The sequence below is a fragment of the Esox lucius genome, chromosome 12 (genome assembly GCF_011004845.1).
Source record: "Esox lucius isolate fEsoLuc1 chromosome 12, fEsoLuc1.pri, whole genome shotgun sequence".
NCBI lineage: Eukaryota > Metazoa > Chordata > Actinopteri > Esociformes > Esocidae > Esox > Esox lucius.
Window position 1 is genome coordinate 19,127,250 of NC_047580.1, and position 15,069 is coordinate 19,142,318.

The 15,069-nt window shown below is 41.9% G+C and overlaps 1 protein-coding gene across 2 annotated transcripts in view; it reads left to right on the plus strand.

Moving 5' to 3' along the window:
- Positions 1 to 15,069, plus strand: part of pex14 (peroxisomal biogenesis factor 14) — a 108,064-nt gene that overhangs the window by 62,406 nt on the left and 30,589 nt on the right. For both annotated transcript variants that reach the window (XM_010891784.4, XM_010891785.4), the window contains one exon: positions 11,944 to 12,069. In XM_010891784.4, the coding sequence (XP_010890086.1) occupies positions 11,944 to 12,069 (126 nt within the window). The remainder of the gene's footprint in view (positions 1 to 11,943; positions 12,070 to 15,069) is intronic.

Genomic DNA, 15,069 nt, shown 5'->3' on the forward strand with positions numbered 1-15,069 from the left:
ATATTGAGGTGCCAGCACCGTAATTTCATGCCCCAATGAGAATGGCAAGGTCACAGCAAATGCTTCGGTTGAGCATCTGCTAATATGGTGACTCATAAACAGGGGCGGCGTGTATCAGGTGCACCAAATAATACAGTATAATGAAATACAGAATAGCTTTCCATTATTGTTCTTTTTTTATGGTGTCGTCATTAGATGTAATTTATGCCTTAAAAACATTAATCTCCTTGCCAGGTCGATCCAAAATGGGGGTCCAAGGGTTATTCCACAGGTTTGGAAAAATACATTTCTGCAAAACCTTTTTGGAGCCTTTTCCTTTTATATGTAAAACTCTCTTGCCTTGTTTTATATCTTCTTTAAATGGATGTGAGGGGTCCTTTTTGTTGTCTTTTCTGAATAATCAACAGATCAGAGCATAGAAAAAATCTGAGCATGTTTTAATTCAACTAGAAAACCAAATGGTTCTGTGAATATCCATGCATTTTATTTTAATGTAAATTAAATAACCCCTTTTGTACTACTGTGCACAGAACAACGTTAAAGATGTCCAGGGCCATTAACATACATATACAGTATATTTAATAGGAATGCATTTTGAATGTATTTCAATGTAATGGTAGAATGGGGGCCTCTCTCATAGTACGGAAATGTTTTTATGACAATATTGAGACATGTTCTGTGCCCCAAATGTCACCCGGTTCCTTACATGGGTCATTCTACAATAACATTGCAAATTTGGGGTTGAAATGTTTTTTGTTTTCTATTTTCCCCAAAACTTTCTTCACCTGTATCCCGACAAATGCCAGGTAGATATACAGCATACTACTCTCACATTTTGTTTTTATTTCATATTTAAATTATTTACAGTCTTCCACATGATCACTATCGAGACTAAAAAATTACCAGCAAAGGATAATGTTGATTTAACATTTTATTGCAGATTAATTTGATTTATGTTAATACCAAAATAAACAAAATAATAAAGCAATTGTTTTTCACTTAAAATGTAAACTTATAATATAATTTAGACAAAATGTATTTTATAATTGTCTCTGTAATGTTTCCAGATTGCATGAGCTACTCATTTCTTTTTTAAACTATATTGTTTCAGGCATTTCTATGGTTTATTTCACAAGAATGTGTGGAAAGCACAGTCAGTTGTGTCACATGGAAATCTAGATGTTAATGTTTAGGCTGTTGGAGGGTTGGAGCCCACCTGCTGACAACCTCAGTATTAAATTCTTATTTTTCAACAAACTGTATACTGTGTCCAATACTCACGTGGTGGTCCTCTGTAGCTTAGTGTAGAGAGCATGGCACATGCAACATCAGAATGGTACGACACATGCTTTCACCGATGCCATAATGGCACACATAATACCTCCATATATCTTGTAGGTATTAAATGTCTTGGTTGTGACCATTTTAGTAACCCTCGTTATTTTTGGTCTTTCAAGAATCTTATATCGCACTGCTGACTGTACCATCAATTCTAGACTAGAATCCTCATGCCCTGGAAGGAGCGCACTTTTCATCTTACTACCTCAATTGTCCTCACAGGCAGGGCAGCCATATTCGATTACTAACCCCTCAAAACATTTTCCAAAATGTTAGGATACTTATTTTACATACTTACATAATTTTTGATATGTAAGATTTTGGGTAGCCTGTAAAATGCGAGTCAGTTAGCTGGTCTCTAATCCCTTGGTCTTATTTCCTTCTGCTATGCTCTTAAACTAGGCACCATATGTCGGGATACAGGTGAAGAAAGTTTTGGGGAAAATAGAAAACAAAAAACATTTCAACCCCAAATTTGCAATGTTATGTAGAATGACCCAGGGCACACACACACACACACACACACACACACACTAAGTGTATAGACAACTGTATAAAACATATTAGCCCATATCGGCCCAGCTGGAGAGCTTCTACATGCATCTAGCCTTACATTTCAGCTATATTTTTCTGGATATTGTGCAGTAGCAACAAAGTGATTAGTGTGGCTTGAGCAGAGGTTTTTGGCTGTATGGTTGGCCACCCTTGATAACAAATATTTTAACCTCCAACCAAATATTCCCTAATTCTATGCATGAAGGATAGGTAGGCTGGCTACTTAAGGCAATACTTTTGATTTGTTTATATACATTTGCAAAACAAATACACCAGCAAGGTAACTAGCCATGCTACAAGCTATCTAGTTAGTCTGTTGCCTGTCATTATTTTATATGCTAGATTATTTCTGACAGTTTTTTGAGTAACCTTTGGATGTAAGACGGTTGCCATACAGTGCATGACCTTTTCAGGCAATAGGGTACCATTTGGGATACAGCCCTTGCATGTCTCACTCAATAATCTGCCACCGTTGTGTCTGCTGTGGTCAGATGAGTCTAGCATCCAGGGACACATTATTGCTTATTGGACAGTGCAGCCTGACTGCATGGGCTCAGCACATGGCGTAGCCACTTCCTGGCACTCAGGCCCTGCCATTGACGGCTGGCCAATATTTCCCTTCAATTATTCAACAATTTCAATGGCCATTTGAAGCCCTTGGAGCATTTAAATACTGTTGGTACCAGGACTCTCAACATCGTATGTTGTGGATTCTCCAAGATGTCCTGTAGGCTCCTGAGCTCCTCTTATCCAAATGAGGGATTTATTGTGAATGATTCTTGTTGATCCAAAGGGTTTGTGGATGCAGAATAAATGCTTATCTGACGCCTTTTGGGAACGCAGTTAAGAATCTTCTACATCACACATTCTCACACAGGTTCTTGGGGGACGCGATACTTCTCAAATGATTTGGTTAACAGTCAGTCATTGATGTCATTTCATAAACACTTAATTTAAGAAATTAAATGTTTATGTGTGTTAATGTTGTAATGACTAGCTCCACATGGATGACCAACTGTGCAGTGTATGCAAATGGCTCAACAAATTATTTCTTCTCGTTTCTCACAACCTTCTTGTTATCACTCTCATATTTTTTCCTCCCCGTATTGTACAAAAAATAAGGCTAGTTGTCTGTTATCAAAATATCTCAGTTGATGCAAACCTCATCCTGGCTTTCTTGCAATTGAATGCAGGGGTCTTAGTTTGTACAGCTATTTAAAACTGGTTTACACACCCAAAAGTAAATTAGTCATTTGTTTTAAATGACGCATGATGTAATTCAAATATTCCACATGGGGAGACATCCCATGTGTCTAATAGGAAATGTCCTTTTTTTTTTGCTTCAGTATGCTTCGCTGGACTTTCCTTTTTACCAAAACTGCTTGCTCCAGGCCAAAAGCTACACCAAGCCCACAGAAAGTAGTTTTCTTTACTGGTGTTTGTAAGTATGAGCAGAAACACATTCTCATTTTTCATTTGGGAGCAATTAAGGTTAAACTGCCTGGCTCAAGGACAGAACAACTTGATAATTTTTTGCCTTGTTATGTCAGGGATTCAATCTAGAAACGTTGTGACTACCTTAACCACTAGGCCCTGCTGCCTTTTAACCTGAACACTTCCCTGTGGGATTGATTCCACAAAGCGCTGGGTTGGGCCAGAATACATGGGAAAATTGGCTTTGATACTCAGGTTTGAGATGATCAGATCGCTGATTACACATCATTGTTTATGCTACATAAATGGTGAATGGGAAGAGACTCAGACTGATATGCACTGTTGATAAAAATGAAGGGAACACGTAATAATCACAGTATAACACCCTTTATACTGTGATATCAATCTGTCCAGTTTGGAAGCGTAAGCGATTGTGAATCAGTGTCACCTGTTTTGGTGCAAATGAAAGTTACACTGGTGCACTAGAGAGGCAACAGCAGGACAACACTCAAAAATGGAATGGTTTTACAGTTGGTGGCCACAGACCATTGTCAGAAACTGTCAGAAACAGACTCCACGAGGATGAGGGCCCAACGTCCTCTAGTGGGACCTGTGCTTACAGTCCAGCACAGTGCAGCTCGATAGGCATTTGCCAGAGAACACCAGAATTTTCAGGGCCTCCATTGGTGCCCTGTTCTCTTCACAGATAAGAGCCGGTTCACACTGAGCACATGTGACAGACACAAAAGAGTCTGTAGACGCCGTGGTGAATGTTATGCTGCCTGCAACATCATCCAGCATGACCAGTTTGGCGGTGGGTCAGTGAGGGTCTGGGGAGGCATATCCTTGGAGGGTCGAACAGACCTCCACATGCTAGCCAACGGTACCCTGACTACTGTTAGGTACCAGGATGAAATCCTCAGTCCCATCGTCAGACCTTATGCTGGTGCAATGGGCCCATGGGTTCCTCCTGGTGCTGGAGAATGCCTGGCCTCATGTGACCAGAGTGTGTAAGCAGTTCCTGGATGACAAAGGCATTGATACCATTGACTGGCCCTCACGTTCCCCAGAACTGAATTCCAGATCCCCCAGGACACCATCCACCGTCTCATCAGGAGCATGCCCAGACATTGTCGGGAGTGGATACAGGCGCATGGGGGCCAATACACACTAGTGAATCACATTATAAGTTGCTGTGATAAAAGCACGTTGGAACAGCCTTACGTAGATTTTCAGTGCGAGTTTGAATCCAGCCCTCAGTCGGTTGGTGATATTGTTTTCTATTGACCGTTGTTACGTCAGTTCGTTTTCAACGAATTACACAATGTACCGTAAAGATTTTGATCTTTCATACATTTGGTTCATCGAGACCCGATGTGTGATTGAAGTGCTCCCTTCATTTTTTGAGCTGTGTATTTATGTAACGATAATGCATAAGATTTCCATTTGAGTCGCCAGACGACTACTGAACACGAACATGTTCATTTGTCAAGTGATCCACTGCAGTTTATTTGTTTTTGGTTTTCTACTGTCGAGTTTTGGTTTAGCTCAAAATAAACAACATCAGCCTTTTCTCAGACGCTCATTGAAAGTTGTAATTATTTGTCTTTGTTTAGATTATGATGCTCATTAAAGACGAGAGACTCCTACCCATGCAAGCATATGGTGACGGAAATAAAATCCTTTCAGTCCACAAAGGGAAATGTTCATATTAGATTTTTTCCCCCCCTATTCTCCATTAGGGAGCTCTTGGCAATTTAATCACCATTAAAATCATTAAAAAAGATCTGAAGATTAAATTATATTGGCATTTGCAAAATTATGTAATACATTTACATCACAATGAGAAAATTAAAATAATGCATTTTCTCTGTCTGCGGTGTATGAGATCTCCACCTGGGAAATATAACTGGATCTGTGGACATACTCTGTTATATATTTTTTACCTGGATTTTCTTTGCCTTTGGTGGTAGTTAAGGAAGAGAACTGAGTTTCAGCATTCATGGTTTGATCCCTTTCTGATGTCTGCTGGTGGCAAGTAACTGAATGGCACTATAGCACTGAACCAGTTTTGACTCAGATATGTTGTTTTCACATGATTAGGTGAATTCAAAATGTATGTGGGCAATGATATGTCACATGGCTGTTTGGATGTTTTTGGGCTGTTTGGTACTTTAAGAAAGAAAGCAGTAAATTGCTTGGTGGACCAATGAGGTCCTCTACATTTGATGACTAATGAATGCTCACCATAATGAAGTAATAAAAATAAAACCTGTCAGGCAGATTAGGAAACTCTTCAGGAAGTGGGCATGAATTTGACAGGCACTACGGTCTGCGGGAGACTTCACTAACTGAGATACAGAGGCTACAATGCAAGGTGCAAATACACCGGTTAGGCACTTCAGCAAGCACATTAGTACTTATTTTGTTTGAGCCACAGTCCTGAATACCCAGCATCACACAATTACTGTTGTTTGCACTGTTCAAAAATGTCCTATAATAATTTGCAACCTGGGTTAAGGTGGGCATGGTTTGGAAGTTTGTTCTATTACTAATTGGGCTGTCCCCAAGGAGATTTGAATCTGGAATGATCGACTTCAATCAGTCGATTATTTTCTCCATAATAAAACAATATGTTTTATTGAAACCCAAGTTGATTGAGGGGTATTGACCAGACAATCATATATAAACCTGCTCCTGACCTGACCTCGGCCCTACCAGACTTCTCCAGACCTATTTGTTTGACCTCTGTGTCCTAAATTTTAACAGTAACATTTAGAGGACGTTATGTGTTTCCCAACCTTTTGTCTCAGATCAGTTTGTGTCTTTGCAGAGGGGAGATGTCTTTAGGCATCCTGTGAAGATACTGTGAGACACAATCTAATATGGAGGGTTTTTGCCTTTGTCTGACACTTTACAACCTTGTGACAATGTGTTAGTTCAAGGTGTTGAGAAGTGCAAGCATGTAAGTCCTTTGCATAATGTAGAACTTCAGTCTGACAACACCAAAGGTAAGTTTGAAAAATTACATTGTACAACATGGCAATCATGTCAGTCCATGGAGTTTGCACTTTATTGTAGTACCAAAAATGGATTTTTTTCTGCGTTAATGTTTATATTTTTGAAGTAATCTCGGACTACCTTTCCATGCTGGTGAGTCAGTAAGATCTCTATTCAGTGTTTAGGTAAGCTGCACACATTCTTGCAGACCCTTGTTTTGCTGTCACGTTTTGCCAGATTAAATGTTCTTTTGCTTGTGCTTGTTCTGAGGATATGGAGTAAGTAGAAGGTTGTACAGAGTGAAACTGTCCCTCTGTTCATAAAATGAACAATAACTGTTGTTGTGCTGTTCCAGTGAAACCCAACAACCTCTCACTCATTTGGAGAAGGACACCATTTCTTTGTAGTTATTGCTCTCACCTGTGTTCCTGATCACAGTCCATATTTAAGTTCCTTCTTCCCTCATGTTTCTTTTCAGGTATTGGCCCAGATTCATGAAACGTGTGTATGATCAAATGTGATCTCATAGTGATCACTGACAGAGCTGGTATTCATCAGTATTGTCTTTGTCTTATCCTTAAAATCAAAATCACGTCTGGTCGCAGACTGTGTAAACCAACGTAAAAAATAAGAATGCTTGATTTGCAATAAGACCATTGTCATGAAAAAAAAATCGTAACAGCCTCAGTAACAACAACCACAATTATAACAATGATAGGTAATATGAAGATGACGAGGAATATAACACACACAACGTACCACAATATATTTTATCACTACTGTATTAATATATTATTTATTTCATTCACGTTATTCGAGCCCTTACGCTAATGATGGCAGAGCTTGCTTTTTTTAAAGGATTTCGGCAACGGGCTGAGACGTAAAAGAGTGTTCTGTAACTTGTGCTGATTTTAGCATGGAGAATTACGAATGGTTAATTAGCCATTTCAGGCTATAATTTATGCTAAAAGCTGTCAATTCATAGGTTGATGATCACCACACCCACAAATTATGGGTGTGTCATATGTAAATAACGACATTATCGCCTCCACAGCTTAATCAGATTTCTCATCTGCGATGACATCTCCGCTCATTTCAAAGAGGTGCGACAGTTCCGTAAATTACACTTGGAGATTATCAAGTCTCTCCCCACCTTCAAATCTGAGATCATTTCGAATAAGTTTTCATGAATTTCATTCCTCTGCACTATGTTCTGTTTTTTTTATGTTTTGTTTTGTTATGTTTTAGTTCTTTTATTAAAGTCCTCCATTCTCCCTGGAGCTGTGCCCTGCCTCCATCTGCAACATTACAGAAGTAAATCAGCCAAATTCGAATAAGATTAATATCAAAATACAATTTAACAATGACATCAGAAGTGCGTGGCTAAAGGGACCATGTCTTCACTAGATAGCTCATATTGCGCACAATCGGCCGATACCAATTTGGCTTCAGATGATGCTTCTAATTTCAACCAATCCAAATTCAATCAGACAAACGGTATTGTTTTGTATGTTCTAATAACAAAATAAGCACAATGATTACAAAATGTACAGTGGAGAGAACAAGTATTTGATACACTACCGATTTTGCAGGTTTTCCCACTTACAAAGCATGTAAAAGTCTGTAATTTTTATCATAGGTATTCTTCAACTGTGAGGGGCGAAAAAGCAGAACTTAATATTTGGTACAGAAACCTTTGTTTGCAATTCATACGATCATACGTTTCCTGTAGTTCTTGACCAGGTTTGCACACACTGCAACAGGGATTTTGGCCCCCTCCTCCATACAGACCTTCTCCAGATCCTTCAGGTTTCGGGGCTGTCGCTGAGCAATACGGACTTTCAGCTCCCTCCAAAGATTTTCTGTTGGATTCAGGTCTGGAGACTTGCTAGGCCACTGCAGGACCTTGAGATGCTTCTTACGGAGCCACTCCTTAGTTGCCCTGGCTGTATGTTTCGGGTCATTGTCATGCTGGAAGACCCAGCCACGACCCATCTTCAATGCTCTTACTGAGGGAGGGAGGTTGTTGGCCAAGATCTCGCGATACATGGCCCCATCCATCCTCCCCTCAATACGGTGCAGTCGTCCTGTCCCCTTTGCAGAAAAGCATCCCCAAAGAATGGTTTCCACCTCCATGCTTCACGGTTGGGATGGTATTCTTGGGCTTGTTTTCATCCTTCTTCTTCCTCCAAACATGGCGAATTTTGACCAAAAAGCTCTATTTTTGTCTCATCAGACCACATGACCTTCTCCCATTCCTCCTCTGGATCATCCAGATGGTCATTGGCAAACTTCAGACGGGCCTGGACATGCACTGGCTTGAGCAGGGGGACCTTGCGTGCGCTGCAGGATTTTAATCCATGATGGCATTGTGTGTTACTAATGGTTTTCTTTGAGACTGTGGTCCCAGCTCTCTTCAGGTCATTGACCAGGTGCTGCCGTGTAGTTCCGGGCTGATCCCTCACCTTCCTCATGATCATTGATGCCCCACAAGGTGAGATCTTGCATGGAGCCCCATACTGAGGGAGATTGACCGTCATCTTGAACTTCTTCCATTTTCTAATAATTGCGCCAACAGTTGTTGCCTTCTCACCAAGCTGCTTGCCTGTTGTGCGTGAATTTGCGTGAATTTGTTTCCGGCAACTCATAATGTGACTCAGTAGTGTGTATTGCCCCCATGTGGCTGTATGCATTCCCAAATAATGTCTGGGCATGCTCCTGATGAGACAGCAGATGGGGTCCTGTGGGATCTTCTCCCAGATCTGGATCAGAGCATCAGTGAGCTCCTAGACAGTCTGTGGTGCTAATTGGCAGTGTCGGATGCACCAGTACATAGCGTCCCAGAAGTTGTCAGTTGGATTCAGGTCTGGGGAGGAACTGCCTACACACTCTGGCCGCATGAAACCGTGCATTGTCCTGCACCAGGAGGAACCCTGGGTCCACTACACCAGTGTCATGTCTGACAATGGGTCTGAGGATTTCATCTCAGTATCTAACATTAGTCCGGGTACTGTTGGTAAGGCTTGATTCTGTCCACCCTTGCTGTCTTGCCAGGTGGGCTGTCATCGCCACTGGGATGCCCTCTCTCCAATGCCATTCGGGGGCACAGTCACTGGCTTGTTGTTGTCATTGCGCCCATTGTGCAATTGGTGTGAACTCCCAATTGCACAACAGTACTCTGCCTCCATTTCAGGGTGGTTGCCATTGGTTGGTGTCCCTTTGGTCGATGCTTGACAATGTGGGTTGATTGACGTCCTGCCTGTTGGGCCCTGTCCAGGGCCTCCCCCGGATAGGGCCACAGCATAACTGGACCCCTCGTCTCAGCCCCAAGGTCTTATGCTGCTATACTATTGTGCCAGGGGGGGTAGGGTCAGTTCTCTTTCTCCACTTTAAATCCTTGTAAACCTAAGGAATGCACTCTCTAAGTTTAAACTTAATTGATAAGGGTCTGTGCGACCCTGCAAGGATATGCCTCCCCAGACCATCATTGACCTACCTCAAAACGTCCACCACGGCATCTCCAGACTCTTTCACATGTGCTCACTGTGAACCTGCTCACATCTGTGAAGAAAATGGGGCACCAATGACGGATCTGCCAATTCTGGTGTTTTTTAATTAATGCCAATCGAGCTGCACTGTGCTGGGCTCTGAGCCCAGGTTCCACTAGAGGACATCGGGCCCTCATGCCACCCTCATAGAGTCTGTTTCTGACAGTTTTGTCAGAAACATGCACACTGGTAGCCACCTGGAGGTCATTTTGTAGGGCTCTGGCAGTGCATCTCCTGTACCTCTTTGCTGATACCGGTCCTGCTGCTGGGTTGATACCCTTCTATGGCCCTGTCCAGCTGTTTTTTAACAGCCCTTCTCTTGGTATCTCCTCCACACTCATGAGACTGTAGTGGGAGGCACAGCAAACCTTCTTGCAACCACATATGGATATGCAATCCTGGAGGAGTTGGACTACCTGTGCAACCTGAATTGACTGCCACTACCGCCTCATGCTACTAGTAGTGACACGGATATTAGCAAAACTAGAGAAGAATCAGTCAGGAAGAATTAAGGGGTGAGCAATTGTCTGTGGCCACCACCTGCAAAACCTTTCCTTTTTTTGGGGTTGTCTTGCTGTTGCCTTTCCAGTGCACCTGTCACTTTCATTTGCACAAAAACAGGTAGTATTGATACACAATCGCTTATGCTTCCTAACTGGACAGATTGATATCCCTGAAGTTTGATTGACTTGGTGTTATACTGTGATTACCTGTTTCCTTAAATAGTAAATATACACTACTTGTCATGGTTGAGGGTAAGTAGCACATGAGGCACAGAACAGGAGTAGGAAACTTTTATTTGGTTGTATGGGCAACAAAACAAAAGAAGCCACCCAACCGAGAACTGAGGCACATAGCACAAACAACAATCCACAAAACAACGGAACTTAAATAGGATCCCCAGTCAGAGGCAATGTGGGGCAGCTGCCTCTAATAGGGAACATCCAAAAGGGAAACGCAGGGATGCCAAGAGGCACCTCTACTGTCAGGCCCTGTCTTTTACCCCCAGGCACAGAGATGCCTAGAGGCACCCCGTTGCCAGGACCTGACACTACCGTTCAAATGTTTGGGGTCACTTAGAAATGTTGTTGTTTCACATGAAAACATGCATGAAATGCATTTGAATAGGAAATATAGCAGCATTTATAGGAATTATAGTAATTGTGACAAGTTTAGAAATAATGATTGTGTCTTTCAAACTTTGCTTTCGTCAAATAATCCTCCACTTGCAGAAATTACAGCCTTGCAGACCTTTGGCCTTCTGGTTGTCAATTCGTTGAGGTAATCTGAAGAGATTTCACCCCATGCTTCCTGATGCACCTCCTAAAAGTTGGATTGGCTTGATGGGCACTTCTTACGTACCAAACGGTCAAGCTTCTCCCACAACAGCTCAAACGGGTGGTGATCCATGCTGGCCACTCCATTATAGACAGAATAGCAGCTGACTGCTTCTTCCCTAAATAGTTCTTGCATGGTTTGGAGCTGTGCTTTGGGTCATTGTCCTGTTGTAGGAAGAAATCGTCTCCAGTCACACGCTGTCGACAGGGTGTTGCAAAATGAAGTGAAAGCCTTCCTTCTTCAAGATCCCTTTTACCCTGTACAAATTTCTCACTTTACCACCAGCAAAGCACCGCCAGACTATGGCATTGCCTCCACCATGCTTTGCAAAATGTTTCATAATGTCCCATATTTCTAGGTATACCTTTTTTCCCAATACTTTAATTATTTTAACAATATTTTTATCAGTATTTATCAAAGGTTCCAATAATTAAGGAGGTTAATGTATATGCTGAGCTGGTCGTCCTCCACATTGTGGTTAATTGTGCAATGGGGAAGACAAGCAGCCATATTAGACTAGGTATTCCGTAAACCTTGGGTCAAATGAAGGTTTGTATACCACTGTAATTTAAAGTATTATCATGAGTTTATAGTGCCCACAACCTTTTTAGGTTGCAGTGGGGGATTATTTAAGACTTACACCTACTTTAACTTCCTTTGTGACATTCTCACCAATACTCTTGTAGCCATACTCCAATACAGTGGTAATGTTGTGAGTGTTGCGTTCCAGGTCTGACTGATGTGGAGATAGAGCTTGCCATCCAGCGCTCAGGCAGCACTGATGAGCCCCTGGCCCTTACCCCTGTTGGACCCCAATATCCCCTTCCTGCCCACCAGCTGGAACCTGTACACTACAGTGAGTGCTCAAACCCTTACACACACACACACCTTTATTGAATGCTACTCCATAAGCCTCAATGTTTTGTACTATTGGTGAAAAAAGCCTTCCTTTTCAACAGATGAGCAAAAAGTAGTAAAAAAGTGCAGATGTGGATGGATGTCAGCGGTGTGTGCAGTTTTCCACTTGAACTGTAATGTTGTGTCAACATGCACATGTACCTATTTACCCTCAATCCAATCATAAAAGTGATTAGCAGTAGCAGGAGGATCACATTTGCCTCGCTTAGTAATTATTTCACCAATGTCGCCACCCCTTTATCATGTGCAATCTCTCCCAGCACCATTTCATACCAGGGGGTTTCACCCCAAGCAAGGCCCTGCTCCAACCTGTATCTTTATTACGGCATGGGTTATGAGCGCTGTCCACTGATTTACCAATGCAGAATGAAGTCTGCATAATGCTTAACCCGTATGACAATGATTCCCGATGTATTCCACCCTCATTTATTACTGCACTGTCCTTGACTCCCCCGGCATCTCATGTTTTGTAATGAAAGTGATGTTGATGGGATGGCCATGTAGTTAGGGGCTCTGGCTCGGACCATTCCATAGTCGGAGGTTTTATATCAAAACGGCTATAAGGGAAGCTGCATAATGAGGTGAGAGCCGGGGAGTCTTGTATGGGGGTCACGCTGAAAAGAGGGGGCTACCTCTCTGATGTCCTTGTTATGGGGACGCTGCACAGGGACCCACATCCATCTCTGTCGGAGTAATGGATACTCTGATCTCTATTTCAAACCGGCGGAAGGACAGGAAGGCCTCTTCTGAACCCAATAAATTTTAGAGGAGATTGGAAAAACGGGGGATGGAGACCACCGTTCCATCCACGGCTTAAGTGACCAAATAAAAAAGAGGAGATGGAGATGGTCGGTGAATAGTATGAGGAGAAAAGAGAGGGAATGGGGGGGCCTAAGAGGTGGAATAGACACTGGTTAGTGGTGAGAACCCCCAGTTGATGCACAGAGGCTTACTGAGTTGTCAGGGTCAACCACCCACCTCAAGGACTCCTCCGCTTGCCTTTCCAAGAGACAGCATGCTGTAGCGAGACACATGTTCCAAGGGAGCTATAATGTTGATGAACACCCAAATATACTGTATGTGGTTACCATATGGACAATAGGACAGTGATTTAGGATTTTTGATGGAAAAGGTTGCTGGCTGTTCCTGCCGTCACTTCAGTTGTATTGACGTGTGCCCTTAGCCGAGTAGAGGATTGTTCTATTCACCTTGACAATGAACAGTAGATCAGCAGTAGGTTCGACAAATCAGTGGCAAAGCAATGAGAGTCTCTCAGGAAGGCATGCAATGCTGTGATGCACCTAAGTGAAATATGGTGAGGACAGTCAGGTCTGAGGGGCCAATAGTCTCTCATGTCGTCCCTGACAAGTACCCGCGCGCACACGCCACCCCCGCGCCCATCCCAGTTAAAAAGTGTCCACATTGCCATACTGCGAGGATTTCTGTGTCTTGCCTAAGAAAACATCTAGGTGAAACAGTGTAAACAGCGCTCTGTGGGTGTATGTTTAGTGACATTTTTCGATGACTGTTTCTCTAATGTGAAAGATTCCACTCCAAACAGTTGGCCCATCCAGATGACAGCTCAAACAATAAAACAATGACACTTTCAGTCTGCCATACAGAGACACACAGTTTGTAGTTGTTTTCCCAACATCACGCACACTCACCTTCCAGCCCTTACATGTTCTTCCTCTTCTAGATGCTTATAGAATCAGAATCAATATTCATCGAAGACAAATAGGCTTAATTTTGCTAGTATTGAATAGAAATTTCACATGTTTTTCATATGACCTTGCGTCAGCTTGAGATTTAATATAGTTGATGTTTTCTGGTTGGTTTATTTGCAGGATTTATGGTTTATTTGCAGGATGTATTTATTCATTGCAACATTTTCTATTTGATTACGTTGGCGTTTTCCTTTATATTTATATGATTTTTTTCAGTTTGATTTCAACTTGCAAAGTGCAGTATTTAATATAGTATGTGTTTTGACCACTACTACCAAATGGCCTGTTCACGATGCTATATCATAAATTGTGTTTTAAAGTGCAGTCCATAAGTGTTTGTACAGTGAAACAAGTTTTGTTCTTTTTGTTCTGTACTACAGCACATTGATTTTAAATGAACCAATAATGGTTGAATGCTTTAATTTTAACTATATTTATCCATGTTATGAAGGATTTAGAAATAACTACACATTTTGTCCCAGCATTTAAGGGTATCTAAAGTACTCGACTATTGTCTTCACTGCTGTTTCTTATTAGGCATATGTGTTTTCATCATTAGTGCATTCACAAGAGAGCTGTCAATATCTTGATTATAGGCTTTTCATTTATGTCTGACGCACAAGAACCAGTGCATGAATGCTTGCTACAAAGTATTAAAATAACTACCAAAAACTGTTAGAGAAATCAAGAAAACTCCAGGAGGTAGACATGGACGTGTCATCCACTACCATTCGCAGAAGACTTCACCTGCCGAACTACAGAGACTGGACTGGAAGGTGCAAAAACAGTAGTTAGGCTCAAAAACAGGATTAGAAGAGTCTCAGAGTTCTCAATAAAAGGTACTGTGGAAAGATTACACAAATATTAACATAGAATGATGGAAAGCAAGAGGAAAGTGTGGAGAAAAAAAAGGAACAGGCATACCATCTTAACTGTGAAATAAGGTCGAGTGGATGTTATGTTTTAGGCATGTGTGACTGCCTCACTTGTCTTCATCAATGATGTTACTGCTGACAGCAGCAGTTATGAGACATTTGTGTACAGAAACAACCAGACCCAACCAAAGGCCAAAAACCCATGGGACGGCACATCACCTAGAAGCCTGTCAATGAACCCAAACATACTGCTAACGCTACCAAGGAGTTTTGTATGGCCAAAAAGTGGAATGCTCTTGAATGGCCAAATCAATCCCCTGAGCTGAAACCAATAGA